The 20519-nt window shown below is 38.0% G+C and overlaps 1 protein-coding gene across 9 annotated transcripts in view; it reads left to right on the forward strand.

Annotated features, from left to right (window-relative positions):
* The window catches only part of BLTP1 (bridge-like lipid transfer protein family member 1), a 220707-nt gene that overhangs the window by 66756 nt on the left and 133432 nt on the right, over positions 1-20519 (forward strand). For 7 of the 9 annotated variants that reach the window (XM_074228344.1, XM_074228349.1, XM_074228350.1 and 4 more), the window contains 7 exons: positions 1761-1988; positions 3229-3366; positions 6208-6387; positions 8070-8198; positions 10001-10120; positions 12665-12945; positions 15227-15477. In XM_074228344.1, coding sequence (XP_074084445.1) covers positions 1761-1988; positions 3229-3366; positions 6208-6387; positions 8070-8198; positions 10001-10120; positions 12665-12945; positions 15227-15477 — 1327 coding nt within the window. The remainder of the gene's footprint in view (positions 1-1760; positions 1989-3228; positions 3367-6207; positions 6388-8069; positions 8199-10000; positions 10121-12664; positions 12946-15226; positions 15478-20519) is intronic. The other 2 variants (XM_074228347.1, XM_074228353.1) reach the window with 1 other exon arrangement.

Consider the following 20519-nt stretch of genomic DNA (forward strand, 5'->3'; position numbering starts at 1 on the left):
TAGCACAACTTTTTGACTGCAAAAAGAACTGCTAGCAGTCACATAAGAACCAGACTTTTAATATTTGCATTTTAGTGTGTAAACTAGGCAGGGAGTAAGGGTTTTCTGTCCTCATTGCTCAGGGACACCAGTTAATGCTGGTTCCTTGTTTTGCCTTTTGCTGATTGACCTCTTTTTCCCTTTCTGGGCACAGCTTGTTTCGATGCCCTCAGTCTCACTGAATAAATGCAAGTTCCTTCTTTCAGATGAGTGTGTAATTGTGTCTGGAGCAGTGACTGGGGGCAATAGAGAAGCAAAAATAATTATTAGACAGTTAATTGTCCAAAAAACAAGGGAATGGCGCACATGTATTTGAGATAGGGACATAAACCAGGCCTCTGTTTCATCAATATGGTAAATGGTCTCCAGTGATGCTGACTGACTCCTTCTTTGCCTCTTAAAGTCTTAGTGCTCCACGTTAGCCACGATGCTACATATGTGTCAGCAACAGAACTTGAATACAAGTTTCCTTGGCTCTGAGACCGGCTTTCACCACCTCTCCAGCATCCCGAGGGTCTCAGTAGTTCAGGAACTTAAATGAACCAAAGCTATAGATTGTCTACTATAAAAAAGGAAAACATTTTTAATCTCTGCAAGGGAATAATTCTTAAGACTTTAGAAATTTATATTAAAATAAAACCAGTGTGCACATTAGCACTAGCACAAGTAACAATATACTTTTTATCTTCCTGTTATATTCAGTTGGTGGTGTATTTATTTAGTTACTCTCACTCTGAAGTCTAATTTCCTAGAGTTTTATACATAACATTCTATATTCTGTGAATTTATCATATAAGAAATTACTCTAGAATGTGGACGATTGGGTCCTTCTGTATTCAACCTTCCTTGATGATGTGTAGAAAAAATTTACCTGATGTTTCTATCCAAAGGTTTCAAAGGGAATTTCTATTGTTGTTCCAGATTTCACTGGTAAACTTACTTATTTAAGGAACTCTAATTTTGAAAGGACATTTTGTTTGCAAATTTAAAGAGAAAGCTGTGAATAAATTATAACACTTGTTAATTTTGAAAAGTTATTTTTTAAAAGATATTGATACACGTAAAACATTCAAGATATCCTTTATGTTGGCCATTCACAGTAGCCAAAGTCCCAAGCTATTTCTGTGTTAGATAATTTAGTAGGGATTGGTTAAGTAGCAAAAATGAATATTATTATGGACATGTAATACTCTATAGATATAATTTAGGATGTCTCAAAAGTGCTTTGTAATAATCTGAATTTAATTTTGAAATTGAAACCATCTAGCATCTCTAAGAAAAACATATTTCTTCTTACTAATAATTTATTATGAGTTCCTAAAAGGTATATTAAAATTAGAAATTATGTAGTTATTATTTTCAAAATAAATGCCTTTTTAGGGAGGAGAAAGTACCAATAGAATAGGAAAAAAAAATCAACAATGATGTTACCCTGAAAGGATGATTGAGAGATATCTTTGCTTATTACATTCTCAACTTCAGAAAACCATGAGATTGAATTTACATATACATAAACTACTCTTCTTAATTGATTTTCTATAGCATACTTTTTTATAGTCATTCAGTTGAAGGGAATGAAGAACAGAAGATCTGGTATCTTGTTTATTGGTCACAAATTAAAAAATGAACTCAGAACAAAAACCACTGTATTGTGAGCGTGTCAGTCCCTTCATTGGAAATGTTATGAAACCAGTTATATTTCTTTTTTGCCATTTTCACAGGAGAATTACTTTGGAGAAGATGACATGTATATGGACTTTGAAGAAGTTATTTCAAGCCCTGTCTTATCGCTCTCAACTTCATCTAGCTCTGGCTGGACTGCTGTTGGAATGGAACATGACAGAAAAGAAAATGAGACTTCAGCCAAGGCAGTTCATCCTCTTACCCTGCGTCCTTGGGACATCACTGTGCTGGTGAACTTGTACAAAGTTCATGGGCGCCTGCCTGTTGTAAGTCACATGAAATGGTAGTATATCTTATATGAACTCTAAATTAGAAAAGCAGAGTTTTATATATTATACACAAAACAGTTTGTGATGATTGAAAAATTGCTGTATGTAGCTATTAAAAAGTTTCCTTTTTGCAAACTGGATAAATTACTTTTCTTTGTGTAGTACATATGTTTTCTTTTGTTGTATATTCATCGCTTACTATATATGCTAGGGATTGTGTGGGTAATGGAGGGTGCACAAAGATAAGGTAAATAAGACATAATCACCATTCTTTAGGATCTTTATACACAAATGAGGAAAATTATGCAAATAAAGAACTCTACTATAAGATATGGTTTGAGAAAAATCATAAAAAAAATTAGAAATAAAACACTATAGTATTAAAGAGGAAGAAAACATTACTTCTGAAACATTAATGGTTCTTTTAAGTAAACTCCAATATTTCTAGTTCATTTTATCCCATTTTATCTTAGTATCTTAGTATATTTGAGATGCTAAAATTTTCCTGGCCTTTGATCATCTATAAAATGAATGGGTTAGATTAGATAACTGGTAGCTCCAGTTCCTTTAATTAGATTTAACCTTAAATTTCAGTGTAGTTAAGTCCCAGACAGCTTACTTGTTCTCTATAGGTCCCATAGGCCCTCTAGAGGCTGTTTCAGGAATAGAATTTTCTCCAAATTTCTGTTCCAGGACAGCCCACCTGATGATACTGGGAGTGATTTTAGGATTTGCAAGATTGGCTAAGGATTAAGAAGGAGGTGGTCCAAGGGTTTAGGAGTGAGGCCTAGAGTACTCCAAGATCACATGAGCTCCCCAGTGACTCAGTGCCAGGAAACATAGAGAGACTGGAGATTTCTTTTTCTTTTTTTAAAAATTTATTTAAGGCAATGGGGTTAAGTGACTTGCCCAAGGTCACATAGCTAGGCAATTATTAAGTGTCTGAGGCTGGATTTGAACTCAGGTCCTCCTGACTTCCAGGGCCAGTGTTCTATCCACTGCGTCACCCAGCTGCCCCTGTGATTTCATTCTTTTTTATTTTTTAGATGTGATTTCATTCTTGAGGTCACCATTGTTAATAAATTTAATTCCCCCTTGTCATTTATAATATTTGCTTAATAGTATAATACTTTATTTGACTACAGAAACAGTAATACTATGTTGTTTAACACACAACTTTGTTTGAATTCCTGATCATGTGTCACTATTCTGATGATGTTCTTGGTTTATCTTTTAGCATGGAAGCCCAGATGGTCCCGAATGCCCAACAGCTTTCTTGGAAAGATTATGTTTTGAAATGAAAAAAGGATTTAGAGAAACCATGTTACAACTTGTTTTGTCCCCAATAAATGTGTTTGTGAATGACAACTACCAGGTAACATGCAATATGCAACTGTACTAATACTATGCTCTTTAAATTGAATACATTTAGCCTGTCAGTGATGCTCTTTTTCAGTAATTGACACATTCATGATATGTTAAAATTTATGATTTCCTTGCAATAGTTCTTTGGGGCAAATAGCATTATACCAAATTATAAATGAGAAAATGAGATACAGCAAGGGGGGTGGGGCTTGGACTTGACTGTGGTCACAAAACTGAATGTCTGAAAGGGACTTAGAATCTGAGTGTCCTAGATAGGTCCCCAGTTCTTCTTCCACCAGACCATATTACCATGTTACTTCCTTTATCAGGGCACATTCATTGTTACTCCTGAATCCACTAAAAATGATGTCTTTTTTTTTCTTTCCTTTTCTTGCTGTTACTTTGTACACAATACGTTTCACTTTGCATCAGCTAATGTAAGTCTTTCCAGATTTTTCTGAGCATATCCTACTCATCATTTCTTATAGCACAATAGTATTCCATTACAATCACTTAACACAGTTTTTTCAACCATTCCCCATTAATGGCTTTGTTCTCAATTTCTAATTATTTACCACCAGAAAAGAGCTGGTATAAATATTTTTGTACATAGAGGTTCTTTTCCTTTTTTTGCTTTTTATCTCTTTTGTAATACACACCCAGTAGTGATATTGCTAGGTCAAAGAGCATGCATGGTTTTATAGCCCTTTGGACATAGTTCCAGATTGCTCTAAAGAATGGTTGAATCAGTTCACAACTCCACCAAGAATGAAGTAATGTCTCGTTTTTCCCACATCCCCACTAACATTGGTCATTTCCCTTCTCTGTTCTATTCACCAATCTAATAGGTGGATATTCTTTATAAGAATTGTTTTAATTTTCATTTCTCTAATCAATAGAGCATTTTTTCAAATGGCTATAGATAGTTTTGATTACCTCATCTGAAAACTATTCATATCTTTTGATCATTTATCAGTTGGGAATGGCTCATTTTTATAAATTTGACTCCATTCTCATTTAAGAAATGACATCTTTATCAGAGCAACTTGTTTCAACATTTTATTTTCACAGTTATAATTGCTAAAGGTTATTTCCTTCCATCTTATTTACTACCCTTGTTTATTCTATTCTCTCTCCTTTCACTCTGTCCATCCTCAAAAATTTTGCTTCTGTTTTGCTTCTGACTACTACCTTCCCGAATCTGCCCTTCTGCACATCACCCCCTCCTTTCTGCTCTCACTGCCTCTATTTGTTTTCTTTTACTCCCTTTTTAACCAAGTTTGACAGTCTTTATTTATTAAGTAATTGTTTATTTAGGTTTTATTAAGCTCCTGATTGTATATTTGGTATTGGCAAGGAATTTACAATCTTAATGGGGGGAGACAACTCCTCAAAGGAAGTTGAAAAATGTGTGACAGCTAAAGAAAACAAGTATAATCTGTCTTCTTCAACATAGTCATTTACTCATGTAGTTTCAAGGTGTTTATATTTGACCTCCCTTAGATACACTCTAATGCAAAGGTCTACTACCTCAAAGTGTTAATTCATTTTCCTTTGTTGTGTAATATTTATTCAGATATATCTGGACTCATTTAGATGATTAAGAGAATATCTCTTCAGTTATTAATCTCTTACTGTTTAGTTTAACTGCTTTTACTCAAGGTTATCATCATCATCATCATCATCATCATCATCATCATCATTATTATCATTATTATTTAAGGCAGTGGGGTTTGAGTGACTTGTTCAAGGTCACACAGCTGAGTAAGCATTACATGTCTGAGGCCGGATTTTAACTCCTGCCCTCCTGATTCCAGGGCCTGCTTTATCCACTGCGCCACCTAGTGGCCCCTTACTCAAGGTTCTTATCTCAGTTTTCTTCCTCCTGTGATCTTTTGATAATTTCAACATTTTTTCCCTTCTATTCTTCTCTTGTTCACTCCCTCCTTCCCTTTTGGGTCAGAACTCTTGATGACTCAGCCTCAAAGCACTCTTGGCTAACTCCCTCTCTGGGAAATTCACTTTTCATTGGTTATGGTCTTCATCTCCAAATGACTTCTAGGGAGACGGAAGTGGCCTTGGTTGGATGCTCCCCCCCCCAAACTTCTGGCACATCCTTCCAGCTGCCTCAGTTCCTTCTCTTCTTTAGATCTGTGGCTGAGCATGATTTCAGCACAAGAATATTAGGCCTTCCTAGGCAGATCAAGTTTATGCTCTCTTGTCCTCCTTCCTCTTCTAAATAGTGTGTATGTTAGAGGGGAGGAATGGAGTTGAGCCTTCTAACTTGTGTCCACAATAGAACCCTGGTAGCAGGGCAAGGGCTGGAATTTTCTGGCAGAAACTACGGCAGGAGCGAGGGACCTCTGAGTGGATCTTAGAGCTCAAGTCCTGTGTCCATCTTTGCACCATTGTCTGATGGTGAGCAAGGAGTTTTAATGAGTAGATCATTAGCTCTACCACTCTTCAGTGGAAACAATTTCAGTGAGTTTACTTCTTGGGTATAATACTTATTTTGGGGACTTTTGAGAGGTCATGAAGATCAGAAAAAATATATGATCCTTTATCTCTTTGCTCATATGGTCTGGAAATCCAGATAGGTATTTGGAAATGGAGAGGATATAAAAACAAAAGATTGTTTACATTTTCAGTGGTGCTTTTTTTGGTTCCTGTTGGTTTATCGATGGGTACTCAAGGGTTACTAACCATCAAGAAATAGGATTCTCTTCTAAGTTCCTTAGGGTCAGGGACCATTCCAGAAAATTCAGTTTTATTGCTTATCATTTTTGATAGTTGTAAGTTAAAATGACCAACAGTCTTTTAGTCCTCATTGTAATTTCACTTTTGTTTTCAGCAGCGACCTCCTGTGGATGAAGTGCTCAGAGAAGGCCACATCAGCCTGTCGGGCCTGCAGCTCCGAGCACACGCCATGTTTTCAGCTGAGGGTCTTCCTCTGGGAAGTGATTCCTTAGAATATGCATGGTTAATTGATATCCAGGCTGGGTGTCTGACAGCTAAGGTCACAGCACCCCAGGTATGCCTTAACTCAGTCTTAATATTTCCTGATCCAATCTTTTCTCTATTGAAATTAGTATTTAGAATGACTGAAATAATGGGAAAGAGCCTGCTATTGTTCAGTTATTAAAAATAGTGAATTCTTAGGTTTTTTGACCTTCTGTTGATAAGTGATCCCTTTTATAGAAGTTATAAACAGTTTTGAACTTGATTTGCTATTGGCGAAACAGAAAAGAATTTCTTTTTTGAGCTGTAACAGGTCTACAGGGGACTTCTTATTACTGTCAGAAATATGACACTTATTTTCTTAGAAAAGGCTTGTCATATCAGAACACACTTGGCCTTCTCCAAAATTGTAAAGAAATGTAAGCATCGATAGACAGAATGACCTAGACTTTGTATATTTCCTGTGCTTTCCCCATAAGAGTACAGAGCATGGACCTCCCTTACAGCTGAATTTTGAGTGGGGTGCAGAGCTGGAGGGTAGATTTCATCATCTCTTAAAGACTGGGGACAGGTTGGGGATGGGGGGAGGGACAGTTTTTCTAGTTTTATTCATCTCTGCAAAGCCATGATGCACAACACTAAATAGAATGCTGTTTCCCAATTCTTCTTTTTTTCTTTTTAAAGAATTCATTGTTTTGTACCATGGACTAGGCAGCTAGCTATTCTGTCTTAGAAGATAACATCCCAGAAAAGGGTTACAGAATACATTCTGTATAAGGACAGGTTCATGAGTGCTTAGTTCTGTCCTTGTTTATTTTTTTCTCTGTGAACGTTTTAAAAGACTGAAAAACTTAGGGTTCTTGGCATTTTATCATATAATTATAGCATTAAAGATGAGTGGTGGCGAGATAACAGAAGGTCATGGTTGCAGTATGGGAAGAATACCCTCCCATCTTACAGGTGAGGGAAACAGACCCACAGAAGTTAAGGGACCAGGTATCAATGTGGCAGAGTCAAGAGCTGTGCAGAACTTCAGACTATCAGGCCAGCATTCTGTCCAGGCCCAGGCCAGCATTCTGTCCAGGCCACAGTGGCACTGGATGGATGATCTGGGAGCTTTTTTCAAGTTCAGATATTATTTTGATCCTGTACCCCAGGACTAGTGTCCTTCCAACTCTTCATTACCTTCAATTAAATATGGGTAGTGAGTCAACATTATTTGTAATTGCTCATAGATCACTAAGAAAAATAAAAGAATTTATATGAGTGTAATAAGCTTCTATTGAATCATAAAGCCATATTCTCTTCACTGCTCATTGTCAGAATTATCCAAGGTTATCTCACTTTCATAGGGTAATTAGGTATCATATGAAAGATAGAAAATCAGAGCTTGGCCTATTATAATTATGTATTTTGAGCTCAAAGAAGTCAGTTACCAAACAGAAAAGCTTTGCCTTGAAAATAATTGCTTTAGAAATTGATGAAATGGATTGGTTTAAAATGAAGATACTTTTTCATTTTTTTTACATCACTTTGTTATTTATAACTGAAAGACTGAAGAAATAGTGCAAATGATGTCAACACCCAAGAATGATTACATTGGCTAATGGCAAGTAGGTTATTTACTGACAAGGGAATAATACTTTTTCCTCTCTTATTTCAAGTTGGGCTCACCTTTTTTAGTAAGCTTTTGAACTCTGTTATCTTGTTGCCAATGCTAACCATGTTGTCAATCTGTCACTGTTTGCCCTCTAGCTGGCAAGTCTATTGGATTGGGGACAGACATTTGTTTTTCATGTGGTGTGCCGGGAGTTTGAACTGGAAAGACCAAAATCTGTAATATTCTGTCAGCATGGAATTGATCGTCGTTTCTGTGAATCTAAGGTATCTTGTTAATTATATTGGTAATGCTGTGTGAATGCCTAGGCTTATTAAACAGGACTAACTTTTAAACTAGCTATCCTCTTCAAAGAAGCTAGAATCTGAAGTCTAACCTTTTTCTGAATTTTTTTATAATCTAGAAAACTTGCTGTTAGCCTAATATCATTACTATTATTTTTTTTGGGGGGGGTGGGGGTTGTGAGGTAGTGGGGTTAAGTGTCTTACTCAAGGTCTCACAGCTAGGGAATTGTCTGAGGATGGATTTAACTCAGGTCCTAACTCCAGGTCTAGTGCCCCATCCACTGCCCTACCTAGGTGTCCCAGCCTAATATTATTATTTCTAAATGCTGAGAATATAAAATTTTCTTACATATACAAAAATCTTAGAGTAAATTTATAAAAGTATAAATAACATGCTTTCCATGAATTTGGAATTTTTTGACTTTTCACCTATGTAGCTCATTCAATGCTCCCTGTAATGACCTTGTAGGGCAGAGATTATTCTTATGCGTTAAATAAACAGAAAAGAGAAATTAAATAAAATTTAAAATTTTTCCCTATAAAATGGCAATTCTCTTTTTAATTAAATACACATAATTTTTATATATATAGTATACATACATATATACATATGCAGATATATATATATGATATCTGTATATTATATATACATATGTTTGTATACACATTTACAAATGAATGAACGAGAATTGGAATAAAGAATATACAATGTTCCTTTCATTTTTAAAAGTGACAAATCCGTTATTCCCTATACTTCCTTTATTTAGACACTAAATGGTTATTGGTTAGACACACATACACACTCTCTCTCTCTCTCTCTCTCTCTCTCTCTCTCTCTCTCTCAACCTTTTTATTGGAAAGCATTTTTTAATGCTTCATTAAACCTCAAACTTCATTAAAACTCTTTAGTTCCAATAATGAGATGCTTTGTGGGGTTTACTGTTGTCAGCTCTTGCTTAGTCAACACTGATGGGAATATTTTGTTCAAATAGAGGTGAGTTTTATTCAGTATACAAAGTACCCCTTCCCATATCCAAAAGAGCATTCTAGAGAAGAAATATCAAGCTCATGGCCTCCCAGATTAACATAAAATTGTGAAATGTTCGACAAAATAAAAAAAAATACAAAACAATACAGATAGTATTAATTTGCTTATTTTCTAAGTCAGTGTCTGGTTACAGGAATCCCTTTGTACTTGAGTCTGGCACCCTGCTGCAAAGGGTTTAAGAGACATAAGAAGGATAAGGGGTGAGGGCAGAGCCTCAGAGGAAGAAGTCTTTGATTGACTGTAGAGTTTATTCATGGCTAGCCACGTAAACCATTAGAAAAGCTCGGAGGAGCCTTGTGTTTCCCTCAGGGATTAGAAGGGAAGCAAGAAGCTGTGAAAGCTCTTTTGTTTCCAGCATCCAGGGGAGGTGAGAAACCTGGATTGGAAAGAATGGGTCAGGAGAGCAGAGAGGCAGACAAGAAGATTTTTCCGGGCACATTATTGGGCCTCCCTCCTGGGGGGCTCCTGCTCTTGATCTTGAACTAGTGCTTGGCAGAGTTCCTGCCCTCTAGCAGATGCTTATTAAGAAGTGTTTACTGAATTGACCAGATGGCCTCTTAAGGCCCTTTCAGACTCTAAATTCTAGGATCCTGTGCTTAAATCTTGAATCATAATAATGAACCTTAATAATTTTCTAAATAAAATGTTAGGCATTCAGCCATTCAACTTTTCTCTTAAGTAAATAAACCCTTTTATAAGTAACATAGTGACTGTTGGTAATCTTTTGTTGCTCTAGATGAGTTGTGTTCCTGGGCCTTGTTCTACCTCAGATGACTTGAAGTATACTATGACCCGCTTAGCGGTAGATGGTGCCGACCTTTATATTGTGGAGCATGGTTGTGCTACAAATATACGGGTAAACATTTTTTCCTCATTGCTGCCATTGTTGAGTTATGGATTGATGGGCTTTTTTATTTCTTGAATTGGGAAAAAAACAATTCCTGAATTTTTTTCCCCAAATAAGCTTCAGTTTTGATATGTAGATTTTATATGACTTGTGTTTCTTTAAAACGCCACTGATTTTTATCAGATTGTCTTCTAAATTATTTTTTCAAGTATTCCCTTTAACCTTTTATTAGTTTTTTGAGTCTCTCAATATTCTAATAATCTCTCTACAATATTCTAAATCAGTTTATAGCTTAGAAGTAATCCTGTGGTCTTTTCATTGCCCTTTTCTTCCTGCCCCACTTTTCTTCCATGTCTTATTCTCCATTTTCTTGTAACTTGATTATTTTTTTAGTGCTTTGTTTTTTATTTTTATTTCAATTTGGTTGTTTCTTTTGTCCTTGTTTTCCAGTTAATAGTCTTTCTTTCTGTTTATTTTTCCTCTTTTATTCTATTTACCTTTTGTTTTTACATTGCTCTTTCCTGCTTTCTCCTCAACTTGAGTCTGAGATCCCTTCCTCTTTTTACCTCTCTTTCTTCCCTTTCTTTTACTTTCTTTTTTATTAAAGATTTTATTTGAGTTTTACAGTTTTTCCTTTCTTTTCCTTTCAAACTCTTCCTCTCCACCCTCCCCTTTCAAATTCCTTCTTTTCTTTTTTTCTTTTTAAAGATTTTATTTTGAGTTTTACAATTTTTCCCCTAAGCTTCCTCCCACCACCCACAGAAGGCAATTTGCCAGTCTTTACATTGTTTCCATGGTATACATTGATCCAAATTGAATGTAATAAGAGAGAAATCATATCCTTAAGGAAGAAATATAAAGTAAAAGAGATAGATGGCAAGTTCAGACATTGAGATATCACTTTTTTTTTTCTAAATTTAAGATAATAGTCCTTAGTCTTTTTTCAAACTCCACAGTTCTTTCTCTGGATACAGATGGTATTCTCCATTGCAGACAACCCCAAATTGTCCCTGATTGTTGCACTGATGGAATGAGCAAGTCCATCAAGGTTGATCATCACCCCCATGTTGCTGTTAGGGTGTACAATGTTTTTTCTGGTTCTGCTCATCTCACTCAGCATCAGTTCATGCAAATCCCTCCAGGCTTCCCTGAATTCCCATCCCTCCTGGTTTCTAATAGAACAGTAGTATTCCATGATATACACATACCACACTTTGTTAAGCCATTCCCCAATTGAAGGACATTTACTTGATTTCCAGTTCTTTGTCACAACAAACAGGGCTGCTACAAATATTTTTGTACAGCTGATATTTTTACCCTTTTTTTTATCATCTCTTCAGGATATAGAACCAGTAGTGGTATTGCTGGATCAAAGGGTATGCATATTTTTGTTGCCCTTTGGGATTAGTTCCAAATTTCTCTCCAGAAAGGTTGGATGAGTTCACAGCTCCACCAACAATGTATTAGTGTCCCAGATTTCCCACAACCCTTCCAAAAATGATTATTGTCCTTTCTGGTAATATTGGCCAGTCTGAGAGGTGTGAAGTGGTATCTCAGAATTTGCATTTCTTTAATAAGTAATATAAATTCTTTATTTTCTTAGGAAATATGTGAGCGATACTTTGAGTAATCCATTATGAATGGTGAATGATGATCAGTCTTATGGTTAGACATTTATCAGAATGAGCTTGTAATAAATAGTAACTTTCTAACTTGCAGTAGATACCATTATGTATCACTGCATAATATTTTATTTTAATGCTTTGAAAAAAGGTGATTTGAGGAAATGAGAGGGGGAAAAAGTAGGAATCTCAGAATAAAGTTGGGCAGTAGACAGAGAATTCTAAAAATAAGGAAAAAGAAAAACAAGGGGAGACTAATCACAACAAGAAAGAAAATGGCAAGTAAGGACACAGGAAGCAGTGGAACCAAAATGAAGAAAGTGTGTCTAAGGAACAAGAAACAAGATGTAGACAAAAGACTTAGAGAATGAGAAAAGGAAATAGGACAGTGAAAGGCCTATCACTAGATCATAGTTTATTTATCTGTGCTTTTAGATAGTTTTATCTAGTTCCTGATATTATAAGCTCTAAGAGACAGGGACCATGCCTTTTTCATATTTGTGTTCTCCCAGGATGGAGTCCAATACAGGACTTTTCCCATGGTTGATTATTCATTGGTGGTTGTTGAGTTTCTGATCAACTAAGCATGACCTAATTTTATAATGAATTTCTTAGTTCATCCAGGTAAAGAGAGAAATCTAGATCCTTTTTAAAATTAACCCACTATTCTCTAATTTGTTCTTTCATTTATTTATTTATTTGTTTAGGCTTTTTGCAAGGCATTAGGGTTATATGGCTTTGCCCAAGGTCACACTTGTTAGGTAATTATTAAATGCCTGAGACTGGATTTGACCTGAGGTCCTCCTGACTCCAGGGCTGGTACTTTATCTACTGCACTACCTAGCTTCCCCCTCTAATTTGTTCTAGCAACCAATTTTGGTTATAATGATTTTTAAAATTATTTCATTTTCTTTTCCCTTGAATTCTTTAGATGGGTGCCATCCGAGTTGCAAATTGTAATCTCCATAATCAGTCAGTTGGGGAAGGGATAAGTGCTGCAATTCAAGATTTCCAAGTGAGACAGTACATTGAGCAATTAAGTAGTTGTAGAATTGGACTTCAGCCTGCAGTCCTGAGGAGGGCTTATTGGCTTGAGGCGGGATCGGTAAATGTGGGACTCGTCACTGTGGACATTGCCTTAGCTGCCGATCATCATTCCAAACATGAGGTTCAAAGGCATTTCTTAGAAACTCATGACAGAAGAACCAAGAGGTGAGTAAAAGGGTTGGGAAGGAGCATGTTCCCTTGGGAGACAGCTCTCCTCTTTGCTGTTGACAATTCAAATGTGCAGATTGATTGGGTTTTGATTTTGTTCATTCAGTTACTTCTTTGCCTAATCACAACTGTGGCAAGCATTAGCTGTGTCCCTAGAATGCCTCTGGCCATTTGTTGATGGAGGGGATATGATTAAGTGTGATCATAGGCAGCTTATTTGGGTTGTTCTCCTTTTCCACTGTTGGAAAACTCCACTGAAAATATTTACTGTACCTCGAGTAGATCTTGCTATAATTTTTTTTATTTAATAGTATTTTATTTTTCCAATTACACATAATTTTCAACATTTGCTTTTTGAAAGATTGAGTTCCAGTTTTCTCCCTTCCTTCTCTCTCTTCCCAAAATGTCAGGCAGTCTGATAGAATTTATATATGATTGCACATGCAAACCTATTTCCATATTGGTTATGTTGGGAAAGAAGAAGTAGAACACAAAGACTAAAAAAAAAACAACAAAAAAGTGAAAATAGTATGCTTTGATCTTTATTCAGATTCTGTCAGTCCTTTCTTTGGATTTGGGAAGCATTTTCTATTATAAGTCTTTTGGAATTATCTTGGATCATTGTATTGCTGAGGAAAGAACCAAGTCAACTTTAGTTTATCATTGCCCAGTGTTACTGTTTTTGAAAGCCCTTCAATTTTCAGAAACTTGAATGAGTTGTGTTGAGTAACTTTTCTAAAGTGCATTTAACTTCCTATACTAATCCATTACCAAGCATTTATTAAGTATTTGTTGGATTCCAGGCATTGTCCTTACCCATCAGGAAATTTCATTTGATCAGGAGAAACAGGTTCATAATTAAATTTATATATATATACAGAATCAACATGGAAAGATTGAGCCACATAATAAGGGCATGTAGCAAAATATAAGGAGTTGGGTAAGGAGAGGGGATGTAAAATGTGTGTGTTGGGGGGGGCTGTTAGGAAAGGCTTTATGATATTTGAGAGTGCCTTGGAAATGGAGATGAGGAGTATGTTTTAGGAATGGGAGACATTCCTGAGATGGGCAATGTTGTGTCCTGTGGGGGGGTCAGTGAGAAAGCCCTCTTGTCTGGGGCACAGAGTGTGCAAAAAAGCCAATGTGTACCACATGGCGAGGGAAATAGAAAACCAAGAGTTGTCTGGAGGAAATAGAGGGCCACTGGAATCTACTGTACAGGGAGATAGTATATGAAGATAGATTATAGGAGAAGCAAGTGAGGAGCTGCAGGTGGTGATCCTGGCAGACGGGGCAGATGAGGACACCTTGGCATTGATAAGGAAGTTTAGAAGCAGGGAGGGGTGGGGGTGCAGGTTCAGTTTTGTTCAGTTTTGGCTATATTAAGTTTAAAGTGTCTTTTGGGCATCCAGGTTGAGATATCCAGTAGATGCAAGTCTGGCCCTTAGGCTCTCTCTCTAGTCTTTGTAGGGCTGGATCGGCACATTTGAGATCATCAGCATAGAAATGGTAATGGAGAGCTGCTGAGTTCAGTTAAAGAATATGGAAGAGAAGAGGACCCTAGCCAGAGTCTTGGGGGAAAGCCATGACTTGGAGGAAGGTGGCAGCAAAGGATGCTGAGAAGGAATAGTCAGAAAAGTGGGAAAAGCAGGAAAGAATCTTGTCAAGAAAGCTAGGTGAGGATCCTGGAGGAGAGAGTGCTTGTATTCAGAAGCTGCAGAGAGGCCAAGGCATATGAGGACTAAGAAAAGGCCATTACACTGGATGATTAAGAGATGACTGCTACCTTCGAAGAGATGAGGAAGGGAAAAGTCTTGGAATGGTCTCAATGTTCAGTGTAAGGAGCACTGCAGACAGAGTCAGAAGGCAGGAGTTCTTGGCCTGCTTTCTCTGCTATCCAGACTTTTTACTTTGGACAAGTTACTTCCTAGTTCTGAAACCTGAGGTTTTGGTTTATAGAATAGGATTGTATATTACCTACCACTCAAACCTTTTAGAAGTCTGTTAAATAGCACAGAATAATAGCTAAACTAACATTTGCATATGGGTATCAAGTTTGCAAAATATTGTATGTAGTTGTACTCAATTCAATCCTCCCTCATTAATGATTAACATAGGTGCATTTATTTCTCAATGAGAAAAATGAGGTGCAGAAATTGGAACTGATTTCCCCAGGGTCACCCACCTGCTCATAGTCCTTGGCACCACACAGAAAGGTGCCAAGTATTTTATGATTATTTTGGCTAAATGCTTTTTGGGATTTGTCTTTATCCTCCAGGTTATGGTTTTTGTGGCCAGATGACAGTGTGAAGAATAAGAGGAGCCGGAACAAGTGTGGCTGTTTAGGAGGCTGTAGATTCTTCGGGGGCACAGTCAGCGGCCTGGATTTCTTCAAGCTGGATGAACTCACTCCCTCCAGCAGTTCGGCCTTTTCTAGCACAAGTGCAGAGTCTGACAGGTGTTACGGGCAGTCTCTCCTACAGCCTGGAGAATGGATCATTACCAAAGAAATAGCCAAAATTGTTGAGGGTAAGAACATGGATTGTTCTTTGGTTTAGTATTGGTAGGATCTGAAAGTTTGTCTCAGGAGCTGAAAGGGAATTCTCATTATCCAAACCTTATTGCTGAAGTTCTGCAAATCATTTCATTCTGCTAGGAATAGGATAGAGAAAGAATAAAGTCAAGATGAAGTGGTTTTCTTAGTGTTTCATGGTCAGGCAAAAACCACCCTGGAGCTTGTCATGCTTGTTTGCATAAAGCATGTTTTCCTTTTTTGCCCCATTCTAACCATTTAATCAAACCATGATGCAGTTTTGAGGTACAACTTTAGAATATTTGTGATATAAAGGTAAAAACAGCTATTTGTAGCTTCTCTTTTTTGTGTGGATAAAACCCACTATTATGGTGTCTTTCTCACTGGTTTCTTTGAAAACAAATTCAGATACACCCCGACCCACATTATCACAACTTATGTGGTTCAGTTTCATGTTGACAAGTGATCTTAAGACATCGATTCCAGAAATGTTAGATTGGAAATATCTGCAGTAGAAATTGAGCCTCTTAGAAGAGAACTCGTCCTTGCCTCCCTTCTTTGGCACGTTAGGATGGCCCAGGAGAGGGACCACCTAACTCTCCTATTTCTTCTTCTAGGGAAGTTTATCATAAGGCATGAAACTGTGCAAGTGTTGCTTATTATGCATATTGATCTTGCTAATTGAAATGCTGACTATTAAGTTCTGTCTAACTGCCTTCCATATAAAGGTCTTCATTCAGAAGGAGCAAAGAGTGGGGGGTCTCATTTAATTTTCTTAGAATTGTGCTACTGTACAGAAGAATAGATTTAATAAATATTGTCCTCTTGGTTTGGATTTTAAACTTACCATTCTCTTACTACAAAGTTTTCTAATGTCAGGTCTGGCTTAAGAAAAGAAATTGAATATTTCTAATCAGCTTGGATGAAAACAAATTTTTAGTTCATCTTTTTGCCCAGCAGTAGAATTATTCAACATGTACCTCAAGGAGCTTACATTCTGTTGAGGAGAAGCAGTTCGAACAAAGAAGTAAATGCACTATATGTACAAGGATCTCTCCCAGGCACAGTAAGGAGTGGAGATTAGGAGGCAGGAGGGAGGAAAGAAAGCATAATAGGGGCATTATTGGGAGGGTGGCACCCAGGGGGCCAAGGAGAGGAGCCTGTGGAATCTGCTACTGCTTTGAAAGGAACAAAAAAGGGCTATGTGAATGGGTAGGGAGTGTGGCCACAAGAGGCAGGACCGGTCAAGGCAACTAAGTCATCATAGTTGGTTGGCAAGGATAACAGTGAAGTCTGTGATACCACACTGGCTCACCAACACCTAAAGAGAGGGCAGAGTTGGCTCCCCACCAGCTTGTGCAGGTGCTGCACTTCCAAAGGATGTAATGTATTGACTCAAAGCCATTTCTCATCTGTTTACCTCCATCTTGGGATCAGAAGTATTTCGTACTTAGTAAATCCAAATTACATGATAGAAAAAGCAGGTGAGCTCATTTTCCCTTTTTCATTTTTATCTTCAATAAATTAAAGCCTCTGTAAGTGATCTTCTAGTTTTCTATGGATTTGTAGATCTTCATCCATACCTTGGCATCCTGGGGGGATTCTTATTCATGCCCTTCTTTAAATTCTCTGTAGTTAATCTCCTTGAACATGCCAGTGCCTTTCCTGGAGGTCACAGAGCCTTAACTTTTTTTTTTGTTTGTTTCATGGGTGGCTGGAATGGTCTGGTGAAGCTTCCTCAGAATAGTGCATAAATGCATAAAATGCATGAAATATAAATGTACAGGACTGCAAGGGAGACTAATTAGATTGAAATAAAGATGTCATCTTTTTTTTTTTTAGTGGGCCCTCCAAACTCCTTGTAGATTTACAAATCCCAGTTGAAGAAACCCCTCCAAGCTGTCCAAGGATATCAGTATAGCACCTTGGCGGTTCAGGGGAAACCTCCTGCTCTGGCTCAGTCCCCAAGTTTACATTTCCTGAATGTTCTCTTTTATGCCACTTTTGAGAACACAAATCATCATTGGCAAAATCATGCAGCCTGCTTATAACCATTTCTGTCCTTCCATTCTCTGCATCACCTATCATTTTGATTCTTTAGGGGTTGTAATGTTTCAAGGTTTGCAGCCATATAATATTGCCAGGAATATATTGATATTAAAAAGATAGATTTCTGTTTCATGAAGTCCCTTGGGATCATAGAGTGTGATTCATAATTTCCCACATTTCATCTTCTCTACTATTCAGTTCTGGCTTGACTGGTTTTCCATCTGCAATTAATGCCCAAGATTTTTGTACCAATGAATTTTCAGTGGATTTTCCATTTAATTGTGTGATGACATTTTTTGGACAGTAGACATTCTCTATGAATTTGACTTTTCCTTTGGATTGTTAGGCTGAAGCTGATGTTTTTTTTTTTTTTTGAATGATTGTGGAGGTCTTCCAGGAGGCTTTATGGTATTCTGGGGCAGAAGGTGGGCAGCATGTTTGTATCCACAGCAGGAGCATCTGGGGAACTTCAGTGTCAATAGGGAATCCTATGATTCACATATAAGCACCTATTGTGTGGGGGATTAAAAATCACTGTGATCATTGCTCTCCCTGTCGTGTCCTCTGACCATGGATAGACCCCAAGGCCTTATCATGGGCTTCTTCTCTTGTCACTCAGGGATCTCACCATCCAGAGGTATAGTCGTCTCTCTTCAGATAGTTCTGTGACCTTATTGATCTGTGATCTCTCTCCTGAGCCTCAGGCATATGTCTCCAGCTTCCCATTAGCCATCTTAAACCATATGGCCCATAGACACCCAAAACTCAGCATGTCCAAAAGAGAACTTCCAGTCCCTCTCTCCTTCTGTAGCCCCCTTTACTGTCACTCCAGCTCCCAACTAGGGCACTGTCCTCATCTCACTCTCAGCCCATCAGTTCTCTGTATTCCAGGCCCATCATTCCCACCTGGATGCCATCTCTCAGACAGCTGTTAGCCTTGGGCAGGGCCTTAGCCTGCCCTCCTGGACTGTTCCAAGGGCCCTCAACTCTTTCCTCCCTCTTCCCCTCTGTTTCCCAAGTGACCGCCCTGAAGTTGAGGTCTGACTGTGTCCCTGCCCCCCCTCCCCAGCTAAACTCTAGCATCACCCTGCCATCACTGAGTCACTCCTGCCTTCCCAGTTTTCTTCCCTTGTACCCTCTGGGCTCCAGCCCCACTGACCTTCTTGCTCTCACCCCCTTCTCTGTCCTCCCTCTCCTGACCATACCTTTTCCCTGGCTGTCTTCCATACCTAGGGTGCCCTCCATCCTTGGAGCTGCCTCTCAGCTTTTGCCATATGACCTATTCATCCTCTCTCTGAGCCTCCCCTCCCGCCAGGCTAGGGGCTTCCCGTGAGACCATCTCTAGGGCATCCTTCATTGATCTTGTGTTCCCAGCATTGTCAGCATCTTTTCTCCCCAGGATGATGGCAGAGCTTCACTGGTTCTATCTTTCTTCCTGCCCCCAGGACTTAGTCAACATTTAATAAATGACCTATGTATCCTAGATACCATAAGGGCTTAATCAATGTGGGCTTGTTGACCAAACCATGGACTGTTTGAAAATAAAGGGGGAACTTGGTTCTCACCTGCTTGTGTGACTGAAGAAAAACCCCTCTGGACAGCCAGCCCTGCTGTTTCCTGCTCAGATGGTTTTTTGGAAGACTCTTGCTGAGTGTATTGTTGTTATTGTCATGCAGCTGAAAATTGGTGCACAAGGAGAGGTTGTCACTGATAGACTTTTGATGGTACTTTTTTTTTAAAGTAATAATATCATAGAAGTTTTGGTAGGTGCTTCTTCCTCTCCCCTCTGCCAGATCCTTTGAAAGTTAATCAATCCAGGCTTTTCTCACATCCAAGACACTCTTAGTCTGCAATGGCCACTCATCCTCTCCATGTTCTTCTTGTTACTTCCATTTCCTCATGTAAGCATGTGAGGGACTGAAATGTAAAGCATTCACATAGACTGGTTCACTGTCATTAACAGTTGCTGTGCAGTGCAGTGATACGTCCTTTTTATCTGTTATTTTTCTTCAGTTTCCTCTATAAATACTCTCAGTAACTGCAGACAGCAAGCCTTTCTTAAGCACCAGCTGTATATATTGGATACTAAGATGAGGCATTCTTGACAGGTACTTAGACCTTAGTAAATAGGATCCAGCTTAATTGAGTCTCACATCAAGGAAATTCTACTCCCAGATCAATAACAGGCACTTTCTGTCTAGTAAAATGTAATCATTTTCATCTTTAATTATATCGTTTACTGCTTGCTATATATAATGCCAGCTGACTTCTCTTCAAGGAAATAGTCACGATATAAAACAGTGAAGAATCTGAGTATTGTAAAGAACAAATAAATCTTGGGTGTTTTTCATTTTTTTGTCTTAAATATTTTCCCAACACATTTTTTACTGTTATCTTCTATACTTACCTTTAAGTGAAGTCTCAGAGTATTAATATATGCATGTATGAATTAACCACTTTCACTTAAATTGTAATTTCCAGCAGGAGCTGGATGGTAGAGTGAGTGGAGCCCTTGTCCTGGAGTCAGGAAAATCTGAGTTCAAATCCAGGCTTAGGCATTAACTAGTTCTGCCCACCTGGCCAAGTCACTTCATCCCTCCCTGCCTTTGTATGCTTATCTTTAGGAGGGAGATTAGTAATATCTCCCTCCTAGAGCTCTTGTGTGGATCCAGTGAGAGAATATTGTTAATAAAGTGCTCAGCATCAGTGCCTGACCCATAGTAAGCATAGTTAGCTATTAACATCATCATCAAATAAAAATAAATATGAATTAGAACAAAATGGATCCCTATGACTGTCACATGCCCAGGAGAGAGTTTGGTTTCTTTTTGGGACATATTCCATTTTATACCTTTCTATTTCTTCTAGACTCCCTCCAGTTGTCATATTTCAGTGATCTAACTTTGTATTTGATAGTTCTCCACATTTGTTCCCAAACCACCTACTTCCTCATAATTTTCCTTCTACTACTGATGGGGGGCAGCCACTG

This window comes from Macrotis lagotis, chromosome 3 (genome assembly GCF_037893015.1).
Source record: "Macrotis lagotis isolate mMagLag1 chromosome 3, bilby.v1.9.chrom.fasta, whole genome shotgun sequence".
NCBI classification, from domain to species: domain Eukaryota; kingdom Metazoa; phylum Chordata; class Mammalia; order Peramelemorphia; family Peramelidae; genus Macrotis; species Macrotis lagotis.